Here is an 11,730-nt window from a genome sequence, read left to right on the forward strand (position 1 = left end):
TGAAGTTGAGGTTTTCATGAAGCTGGATGACAGCATGCCCAGGAGACTACAGGCTGTCATTAAGGCTAAGGGTTGCCCGACAAAGTATTGATAGTTGTGTAAATACTGTCATACTAACAGCTTTCTGAATTATTTTGGTTGATTGTAATCTATTACATACCTTTCTATCAAAGTTATCTAACATTATCAAGATTAATTTGTTCTGACACAGTTTAACTCTGAGTTCTTGTTATATTTTATTACCATTTTCTAAACTATAGCGAATAAACTGTGATAATGTGAGAAATGTTGAAGGTGTCTGAATAAATTTTGGTTTGACTATCTATTTGATAAATGAAGTTAACCAACTAACATTATACATACCCTTTTGGTTTCTATACCCAATATTTAAAAAATGTACAAATGCAATAAAAATATTGGTATCGGTACTCCGTATCGGCAAGTACCATAAATAAAAGTATCAGTATCGGGCGAGTACTAGAAAAATCGGTGCATCCCTAATTTATATATTTACATTTGAATTAATAAATTTATAGTCACTTCGAATGTGTTATATACACATAATATTAATAATAATTTAAGAACAATATTGTGATTCTTTCAATGATATTGTCCAGTAGGGTATGTTTAACGTGTTGTGACAACTCTACATCTCACCGTAGTCTCCAAATTCTACTGAATTGATGCGTTAGTGATAAATACATTTAATCTGGTCTGTTATATTGTGCTGCTGAGGTATGGAAACATGGTTAAACATAGTTAAAGATGTGCAAAAACTCCTCCATTGAGTCGGTGTCCCTGAGCATGGTACTTTTTCCAAGCTTGTTCAAGGAAGCTGGACTTCCCATGGCATCTCAATCAAATATGACATTAACACATCCAAATCTCTCTCTCAGGTGCAGGACTGTCATGTCGTGAAACATCTCTCCAAGGAAGAGTATGAGGGGCACACAGCGGCTCTGATTGTGGGTGGAAAAAACGTCTCTCCGTTTCATGTGAGAAAGAAAAGTCTTTAACATTTTTCAAATTAAGGCTGTTCTTGTCCACGCACGTTTTCCTCCTCATAACGAACCCTTGTCTCTTCACCTTTCTGGCGGTCCTTGACCTCTCTGAGGTGGAACAGGATAATAGACTAGAGCTTTTCTGCTTCTTTAGAGAGGGAGTATAATAAGACCTGAAAAGCTCCTGGAGAGAAATTACTGAGCTCTCAGTAGATGTAGAGGTCACCTTTGTGTATGTGTGTGTGTGTATGTGCACATGTTAAGGGAAATCAAATTGGAAAACTAGGACTTCTTGTCTTTTGTACAACTTTTCTCATTGTATTCTTCTCTCGCTCCTCTCTCTCTCACATGTCTTTCTCTATATGTGCTAGGAAAAAAAAGACTTAACAGTTATAGATGTGAGGATGTTTTTAAAAACAGCTGAACTAAACTGTTCTGTGGAGTTTGTAGTGAAAAAAAACAGGTCAGTGTCCCTTTTTTTTCCTTTTTGGCAGTAAGCTGGTGTGTATATTTGTGTCATCTGTCTATATTTGACAGCTGCCACAAAGTGCTGCTTGAAGTATAATTGTCAATTGTCCTGACCTTCAGTCTGAGCCTTCAGTCTCTCCAGAGCCAGTCAATCAACTCCCAAAACACAGCAGAGCAGTTTGGCTTTAATGTATTCTCTTTTTCATTCTCCCTTTCTCCTTTTGTAGGATTATATAAATTAGTAAATCACTTGAAGTAATTGAAAGTCAATCTGTCTTTCTCACAGAGGCCAGAGGGTTATTTAGAGGTTTTCCGGAATGCAGGAGTTCCTCCCAAACAGAAACTCACCACGTTTTGTGTGTCAGACAACGCTATCATCAAACCAGGTTACTTCAATCACATGTCAGAACTCTTTGCTTGTCGCCAGATAAAGAATTAAGCCATTTCAGCTGTATCCCTTAAATTACATGTTTGAGTAAATAAAACCTTGATGTTTATGTTTGTTTTTGTTTTGTTGTTTTCTTGTAATGTATTGTTTTTTCTGTTTTGTTTTTCTTGTTGTTGTTGTTGTTGTTATTGTTGTTTTTACTTCTATTTTGTTTTTGTTGTTTTTTTTCATGTGTTTTCTTTCTGTGTTCTGTATTATTATTATTATTTTTAAAAAAAATTCTAGGCACTCCTCTCTATGCAGCTCACTTCCGTCCAGGACAATATGTGGATGTCACAGCAAAAACGTGAGTCATGTACATGTTTTAAAGTGGAAAATATTAAAAATCTAAATAAAAAAAAATTATTACTGTACTTTTCTCCATGTTAAATTCTTATATTCCAGCTTAATATGCAAAGACTACTAAAAAATGTATAACCCATTTGTAGATTCATTCCCATTTTAAACAGTGTTTCAAAATAGTGCTCATTGTTTACCCAGCCTGACGTAGCAACATTGGCTCAAACAATGGGTCTGGATCCTCTGTCTGTTTGACCAGTGGAAGACGGAATATATGAATCTATCTGTATTTTTTGAATTTCCATTTAGTAATACTAACAGTGCATGAAGTTTCATGATCATGAGCTGATGATTTAATCAAAACTAGATATTATTCTTTCCTCTCATTCTTTTTTCTGCAAAACTCTTTTTACTTTCTGACATAAATGGGATGAAGGGAGATGCGTATTTCTTATGCTGACAAAAAGCTTGATTGACTGATATTTTGGTCAGCAGAAGGCATGCATCCTACTGTCCCAAACGGGAGTGCCTGATTTCACTCTTTCCCTTGTACCTTTATTGAAGGCCCTCATCTCTTCATCAAATAATGAACGTGTGAATCTAAGGGAGTGAGTCCTTGGAATTTTCCTATTAGAATAATAGAAAAGGAATCATATTCTAAAGCACTTTAAAGTGTGTGCAGTTGTGCATTTTCAATAAATGTGCCACTAGTGTCACCAAATGAAATTGCAAAAATAATGATTTTTTTCAAACAGGTTTCCTGAATGACCTCAAACTCAAACCATTGGTTGATCCAGTGTCAAACTGAGCAATGATTTGATGGCGACACAGTAGTTTGGGTTGATTTACAAATGACTATTTGTCTCTGCATATTAAACTGGGATAAGAGAAAGTATTTTAACATTGAAAGAAATGCGACCCATCACCTTTAATGAAAAGAGCCTTGCTTCATAGAACTCTTGATTAATCATAGCATCTGAGTTGTGTCAGCCCTATTTCACGGCTGAGATCCTGCCTGTCTGCAGCTTCATCCAACTCTTATGTTGTTACACAGTGTATGATTACTAAATATTCTGTTTACATCTTTACTCTATTAAAACTGTTGATCTTTTTATTGTAGAATTGGCAAAGGTTTTCAGGGAGTGATGAAGCGCTGGGGGTTCAAAGGTCAGCCAGCTTCCCATGGACAAACTAAAACACACAGGAGGCCAGGCTCTCTGGGGCCCGGAGGGGTGAGTGTTGTCATTTTTATACTTGGGGTTAAATTACATTTAAAAATCTTTTTTAATGGTTAAATTACATTTTATTAATCAAAAAGCATGTCTAATTAATTAAAATCATGAAACTTAAACAATTTAACATCAATGTATTAAAAGTTTGACAAATATTACGTTTAGGGCCCTATGAAATGTTTTATTTGTCCAACCTTATGTTTTATTGTAACCAAATTTTAAACAGTTTTAGCATGTCTAATTTGAAAGCATAAAACAAGTTTAATTTATTCATTCTTGCCTTATGATTTTTTTGCTCAGAAATTCTGTGTTGTGTATTTACATTTTGTTTTAAGGCATAAAACATTCATTTAATCTATCTTTTAAGTAATGAAAATTAAACAAATTTAATTTTTTGGAAAATAAAGGTCATTTAATATTACAATTAAAACATTGAAGAAATATTGAATGCTTATTCCTTAAAAATAAGGTTTTAATAATTTTAGTAGTAGTAGCAGCCTGTTACGTACATTCTACTCAACAATAGTAATATATTTCTGCCAATGCCCACAAGTTAAACCGAACGTTTATTTTGACGGGTTGCCGTGAATACCATTACATTTCTGTGTGTGTATGACATGATGATAGTTTTACTGAAATGAAACGGTCAAACGGTCAGAGCAGTTCTGGAGATGTTATTCATGTATTTATGTCCTCATTAGTGAGACGGCAGAGGTTAAGATCAACGCAAGCGTCATGCGCGTTTCAGTACGAGTACTACACAAAACCGCGCGTCTGCGCCATTCATTAACACAGAGACATGCAGAATTCATATTTAAATATGAATTGTTTTGCGGCTTAATATTTTCAAATACTAGTGGGAGTGGGCTTACGTGTGTGTGTGTGTGGCGGAACTCTGCTGTGCGTTATACAGAGAGCGCGACCATAACGTTATGGGGGTAGAATTGTTGCTTAATTCCAAATAAATAGATTATGATCCACAAATAAATAGAATGAGATCCACAAATAAATCTTAAAGTTTCACAAACATGAATTAAATTCACAAATAAATACAATGAGATTCGCAAATAAAAAACATATTCACAAATATATATTTATGTCACAACCAATGATATATAAATGATATTTATATAAACTAAATAAAATCATATAAATTCATATATTTTCTGCTCCCATATCTTGGATTTTGTGATCATTCGAAATTTATTTTAATAAACTGAATCATACAGTGAAAGAAAGCACTGTAAATGCGCACACGCACTAGTCTAACCTACTACACTTCATCACACACTGTTTCTCTGGCATTTTCAAAGGCACGTAACATAAAATACTGTGGCTTGGCATGATACACAGTCTAATGGTCTAACGAAATCCAGTTTTAAACATCTTTTACTGTACCCATTGTATGGCCCTTATATGACCTATTTGAGCCAATGCAGATGCATGAAGTTATCTCAGGACGAGACCACCCTGATTGTAAAGCAAAACGTGATTGGCTATAGCGAGATCGTGCTACGATTGGTCAGCGAATGTGGCTGTTATCTGATTGGCTTGAGTAGACGGTGGGTGGAGTCCACGTATTTGTGGATTGTCAGCACGTCTTGACGCAAGAAATGTTTCACAATTCGCAAATGCACAGGACGCGATTCACAAATGCGTGCAGCTATCTACAAATGCACAGGATGCGATTCATAAATAAATGCCAGGCAAAGTTGTGGTTGTGACATAAATATATATTTGTGAATGTTTTTTATTTGCAAATCTCATTTTATTTATTTGTGAATTTAATTCATGTTTGTGAAACTTTAAGATTTATTTGTGGATCTCATTCTATTTATTTGTGGATCATAATCTATTTATTTGGAATTTAAGCAACAATTCTACCCCCATATAACGTAGAGACTGAAATAACACGCCGTCCTGTAAATAAGATAAATAGCATAAGGCTATTTAGTTTGCTTAATGAAAGAACAAGGTATAGACATGTTCTATAAGAAAGGTAACTTTAAATGACTTCTGTTGTGATCTGGCGCTATAGAGAAAATATAATTAAATAAAATGAACTTGACCTTCAAGGGGGGCGGGGGGTGCCGTTAAAATAATGGAAGGGGAAACACTGATATAATCCTAAAAAAGGTATCACTATTTCCACTAAAATATTATGCAACACAGCTGTTTTTAACATGGATAACAATAAGAAATGTTTCTTGAGCATTTTTAATATTACTGTTTTTGTTTTGATTTAAACATTAAGTTCTTAAAAACAAAAAAAAAACGACTGTAAACTTTTGAATAGTAGTGTAATCATTTCCTGTTCGATCCAGATTTAAAGGTCACATATTATACACCTTTCTGGAGTTTTATTTTAGGTTTTGATGTCCTTAAGAATATATTTTTGCGGTTATAAGTACCAAAAACCATCTCAATATATTCTTACAGCTCCTCTCTCAGGAGCTCTGCTAATAACAGGTCGATTTTGGCCTGTCTAATTAATATTCACGAGCCTCTCTTCTGATTGGTCTGTTGTTTTCTGAGTGACGCACGGCCAGGCCAACCACAGGTAACTAGGGTCAGCCGACGTCACCGCTAGCTGGATTTTTCAGGATTCCCCTGTAATATGTTATCCGTTTTATTATTATTATTATTATTATTATTATTATTATTATTATTATTATTATTCCAAATCAGAATATTTGAGTTATTTCTGATGGATCATGTGACGCTTAAAACCGTCCATATTTGAAATTGTAATAATATTTCACACTTTTTGTAATATTACTGTTTTTGTTTTGATTTAAACATTAAGTTCTTAAAAACAAAAAAAAACGACTGTAAACTTTTGAATAGTAGTGTAATCATTTCCTGTTCGATCCAGATTTAAAGGTCACATATTATACACCTTTCTGGAGTTTTATATTAGGTTTTGATGTCCTTAAGAATATATTTTTGCGGTTATAAGTACCAAAAACCATCTCAATATATTCTTACAGCTCCTCTCTCAGGAGCTCTGCTAATAACAGGTCGATTTTGGCCTGTCTAATTAATATTCACAAGCCTCTCTTCTGATTGGCCTGTTGTTTTCTGAGTGATGCACGGTCAGGCCAACCACAGGTAACTAGGGCCAATTCAAACCAGCGCAGATTCGGCTACATAAGGAGCTTTAAATGTCATCTTGTTGTGATGTTGGGTGCCAGAATCGATGCAATACAGCCTCAAATTAGAAATTGTATCGCATACCTGCTGCCACTGCCAGACAAAAAACCGACGACAGCTGTGGTCTGAGTGACGCACGGCCAGGCCAACCACAGGTAACTAGGGTCAGCCGACGTCACCGCTAGCTGGATTTTTCAGGATTCCCCTGTAATATGTTATCCGTTTTATTATTATTATTATTATTATTATTATTATTTGATTAGATTTTTTGTATTACTTTTACATTATAATTATTTTTGTTTTGTTTTTCCCCTGGCTGTTATATATGTTTCTTGTTATATTTCCTGATTTTATGCTGCATTGTATTTACATTTGATATATCATGGGTTAATAATAATAATAATAAAAAAAACAAAAAAAAGGGGAAACTGGAGGCGGCCCATTCAAACCAGCGCAGATTCGGCTACATAAGGAGCTTAAAATATCATCTTGTTGTGATGTTGGGTGCCAGAATCGACGTAATACAGCCTCAAATTAGAAATTTGATCACATATCTGCTGCCACTGCCAGACAAAAACTGACGACAGCTGAGGTTAAATGCTATAAAACGAGCGGACTGGACTGAAACGATCGTCAAAAATGCTTGCATTTGCAGCGCACACTTCTTATCAGAAAAGGTTCAATAAAGTATTGTCTTTTGTTGTTATGGGCGCGTCTACAGATTTCTTGCCATATGTCTATGTTTCTTGCATCTCACAACTATGTCATGTATGAAATAATGTCTGTGTGCATGTGTGAAAAACAACAAACTGACGATTTATATCATTTCGTCCATCCTTTGAGTGAGAGTGTAACGTTACAGGTCGGCCGATCTGGTTTCGTGGTTAAAGTTAACCTTTTCGACATGTTTCCGTGTTGTCCTTGCTCAGGAATGGCTGAGTTTGGGTTTGGCAAAAGGAGAGTGGGACGGTGGGCGGTGCTCGGGGTGGTGACTGAAGGTGGTGACTGTGTAGTTCTGACATCAACTTTTTACGGAAGTCACAACGGTTCGTGAAAAATCACAGCTACTTTATGCAGGCTGTGTGCATTTTACTGTGGACTGACTGTTTTGAAACTTATATGGTAGTTAAATAGCCCCTAGACCTCCGTAATCATGAAACAAGCCAGGAGATTTCAGTTTTGACAATATGGGACCTTTAAAATGTTGTCACAGAGATGCTAGGAACTGATTGAATTTCTTCTCAGGAGCACAAGATTTTCCCCACACTGTATATTTTCAGATATCGAAGCACTTTCCTCTCTGAGAGGTTTCACGTCAGTTATTCTGGGTAGCTGTGACTGTCAGGAGAGTTTAGCGTGACCTCAGCATGCCCTTTGAATGGTTAATGGATGAAAATAACTTGTCTCCTTGCTCTCAGGACCCAGCAAAAGTTTTTAAAGGAAAAAAGATGCCAGGCAGGATGGGAAACATTTACGACACCACTCATGGCTTGAAGGTACACCTACCAAAAATGCACAAATGTACTTTTAAATCATTATGAAACTTTTATATAAATTAATATTGTATATACATATGTTTATTATACATTTGTACTTCTCATTTGTCCATCAAGCCAAAGGCATGTTCTGCTGATACTTCTGCTCTGCATTGCACTGTGCAGTTTACATGATGCTGCATTGCAGATATTGGGTGGAATAAAACATTTTTGATGTATATTTTGTGTAGTATGACAAGTAAGCAAACTGAATTCATTTATTATTACACATCAAAATGCACAGTAAGCACAATTTCAAAGCTCAGCTCTACCATAATATATCTTGGTCTCAGGAGACACCTACTGTAAAGTCACCCGGTGAGAAAAATCATTTGTGATTATTTGTAGTTTCACTAAGCTCTTTTCTCTGGCAGGTATGGAGGGTGAACACCAAGTATAACATCCTCTATGTCAACGGTTCTGTCCCGGGTCACCGCAACTGTCTTGTTAAGGTAAAATGCCTCACACATACTCAAACTCTCAAGTGTGCGAAGTCAAATGCACTTGTCCTCAGGTAGAATATCTTTCTGAAGGTGAAGGATCTGCTTTTATCTTTTCTGCATCGGTCTTCACTTTCAGCTAAAAAAAGTGTTACGTGCTGTACTGTCCATTCCAGCACAAGCACTGACCTTGGCACGCTAGCGCACTCTCGTGCTGACTGATTCATCTATATCAATGCGCAGAGGCGTTTGTGTCCAAAGTGCATCAGTGAATCGTTCATATGTGGTCAGCATTTCGTCTCGTAGAGTTTGCTTACATACACACTCAACCGAAAGTTAAACTCTCTCAAAGACTGACTTCATTCAAGAACAGATGACTTTATAATGCCTAATGGAGTGTATTCTTCTCCAGTTGTTTATATGTAGTGCTTACGTTTGCTCGATCAGGTCAGGGACTCGATTCTGCCCACTCGGTTGGAGAACAACAAGAACCCGCCGTTCCCCACGTTCTTTGCTGATGGAGACGAAGAGATCCCTGAAGACCTCTATGATCAAGACATGTTCCAGTTTGGGGAGCCCATGGCTGAATGAGGTTGTGACCCCACGATTCCTGCTTACGCTGGTAAAAGACATTGGGCATGACGTGACCCTTGATCGGGGTCTTTCATCTAGTGGATTCAGCATTGCTGCGCTGAAAGATTTGAAGAAGTGTCAAGTAAACGCATAAATGCAGGTTCAGGTGGAGTGTAAAGTCATACTTCTGTATTACAACTTAAATCATTTTGAAATGTCAAAAGCTTGTGTTTTTAAACAATAAAACCTGTTTGATATCATTTCTGTGTTTATTTTCATATGCTGGAGCGATAAAGCACTGCATGGAAGCATTAGGAGAGTAGTTACTTTGTTATAAAATAAATCTATAATTAAGATAAATGTAGAAGTAATATATATATTTATTATATAATATTTTATCTGTATGTCTCTATAGATATAAAATAACTGAATAAAATGTTCAGTTAATTTTATTAAATAAATTGTATTTTATATATACAATTTTATCATTTAAATTACATTTATAAAATAATGTTATTTTATTTCATTGTATATTGTATAAATATTAATTTTAATATGAAATAATAATTACCTTAAATATTAATAATAAAATAACGAGGCACAGAGTTTGGATTTAAAGAAATAGAGGATATGAATTACTATGAATATTGAATTTGCAACAAGTTTGGCAAAAAACAGTTATAAGTAGCATGGGTATATTTGTAGCAATAGCAGTAATTGCCAACAATACATTGTATGATCCAAATCCAAAATTATGGATTTTTCTTTTATGCCAAAAATCATAAGGATATTAAGTAAAGATTATGTTCCAAGAAGATATTTTGTACATTTTCTACCATAAATATATCAAAACTTAATTTTGGATTAGTAATATGCATTGCTAAGGACTTCATTTGGACAACTTTGAAGGCTAATTTTTTTTTTTTTTTTTTCACCTCAGATTCAGGTTTTCAAATGGGACAATATTTGGCTGAGATACAGCTATCAAACCATACATCAATGGAAATTTATTTATTTTATTTATTTATTTATTTATTCAGATGATATATAAATCCCAATTTAAAAAAATTGACCCTTGATTTTGTGGTCCAGGGTCACATATGTATCTTGAAAAGACATGACCCCAAAACATAAGAAATGTGAGAAATCCACTCTCATGGTATTATTTTTCTAAAACTCACCTGCTCAACTTATTACTAAACATCATTATTTTAAGTTATTTTTGAATGTTTAAGTGGTGTCAGCATTTCTGAACTTATTTGACAATCTGCTTGATGAATGTAAAGTTGCAAATACATCAAGCTGACAGCAAAACACTGTAAGGATACCCTGATGGGACACACTGTGCTGACCTCTGTGCATTAGAGAACAGAGCGGGAGGTGGAGACGGACGGATGAATAGATGCTGACAATGGTTGACATTTCTCCCTCTCTCTTAAGTGAGGGGAATAAATCAAGGCATTAATGTTGCATGAGTTCAAGCTCACTGACTGATGAAGAAAGTGAGTGTGTGTGTGTGGATGGAGTGGCTACATTAGAGTCCAAAGCCCTCAAACCCTGTTTTCTACACACAGCCTTACTACACTGAAGAAAGGTCACATAAACACTTTGTATGTACGTCGTCATCTCTCCATCCTAGTTGTCTTTTTCTTAAGAAACACCAGCATAGTCATGGATACAGCCAGTGGGCATTTTATGGAAGCACAACAACAAAACAAAATTACTCTAACAAACATGTAAACAGTTTTATTGAATGGAAAAAGTAAAAATGCAACAGTATAAGCCTTTTAACTGGTTAAGTTACCATATGTTTTAAAAAAAAATACTTTTATGCAGAAATATGACAGTAAAGACATTTATAAGAAAAAGAATGTTCTAAGAATGAATTATTTTGAATTTTCTATTCATCAAGGAAACCTTGAAAAACTTAAGCAGCACAACTCTTTTCAACATTGATAAAAATAAGAAACTTTTACTCAGCACCAATTGAGGTGAATTATAACAGTGTTTTCCATTAAATTACATGTATCGCTTAAATGCAGGGTCATTTTAGGTAAATTGGGCCACATCTCATGACGGGCCCTAGTTTACCTGAAACCTGACCCTATATGTAGAATGGTAAATTATTATTATCCTTAAGCAATATAGGTCTATTAAAGTTTTTTTTTTATTTGAATCCTTTATTTTACCAGGATAGTCCCATTGAGATGCAAATCTCTTCTTCCAGGGAGTCCTGGCCAAAATGGCAGCACAAATAAAAAAGCACAATAAAACAATTACAAACACATAAACAAACAAAAGTTTGCCCTACATTCAGATGATTACAAATCTGTGACAAAAAATAAATAAAACCAACAAGCATTTACTCATAGCAAGTATGTTTCCTTTAGAGTAGACCATAAAAGGTTTTTTAATTTTTTTTATAAAATATTAAATATACGATCACCAAAATGACTGTAATGCGTGAAACACAGCCCGAGGCACAGAGTTTGGATTTAAAGAAATAGAGGATATGAATTACTATGAATATTGAATTTGCAACAAGTTTGGCAAAAAACAGTTATAAGTAGCATGGGTATATTTGTAGCAATAGCAGTAATT

The 11,730-nt window shown here is 35.0% G+C and overlaps 1 protein-coding gene across 2 annotated transcripts in view; it reads left to right on the forward strand.

Annotated features, from left to right (window-relative positions):
• Positions 1-9,375, forward strand: part of mrpl3 (mitochondrial ribosomal protein L3) — a 14,714-nt gene extending 5,339 nt beyond the window's left edge. The window contains exons 4-10 of one of the 2 annotated variants that reach the window (XM_016281313.1): positions 897-995; positions 1,756-1,855; positions 2,143-2,203; positions 3,317-3,428; positions 8,000-8,077; positions 8,491-8,568; positions 9,004-9,375. In XM_016281313.1, the coding sequence (XP_016136799.1) occupies positions 897-995; positions 1,756-1,855; positions 2,143-2,203; positions 3,317-3,428; positions 8,000-8,077; positions 8,491-8,568; positions 9,004-9,147 (672 nt within the window). In that variant the 3' untranslated portion in view covers positions 9,148-9,375. The remainder of the gene's footprint in view (positions 1-896; positions 996-1,755; positions 1,856-2,142; positions 2,204-3,316; positions 3,429-7,999; positions 8,078-8,490; positions 8,569-9,003) is intronic. The other variant, XM_016281314.1, reaches the window with a different exon arrangement.
• Positions 9,376-11,730: the final 2,355 nt, after the last annotated feature.

This window comes from Sinocyclocheilus grahami, unplaced genomic scaffold, assembly GCF_001515645.1.
Source record: "Sinocyclocheilus grahami isolate Dianchi unplaced genomic scaffold, SAMN03320097.WGS_v1.1 scaffold149.1, whole genome shotgun sequence".
NCBI classification, from domain to species: Eukaryota; Metazoa; Chordata; class Actinopteri; order Cypriniformes; family Cyprinidae; genus Sinocyclocheilus; species Sinocyclocheilus grahami.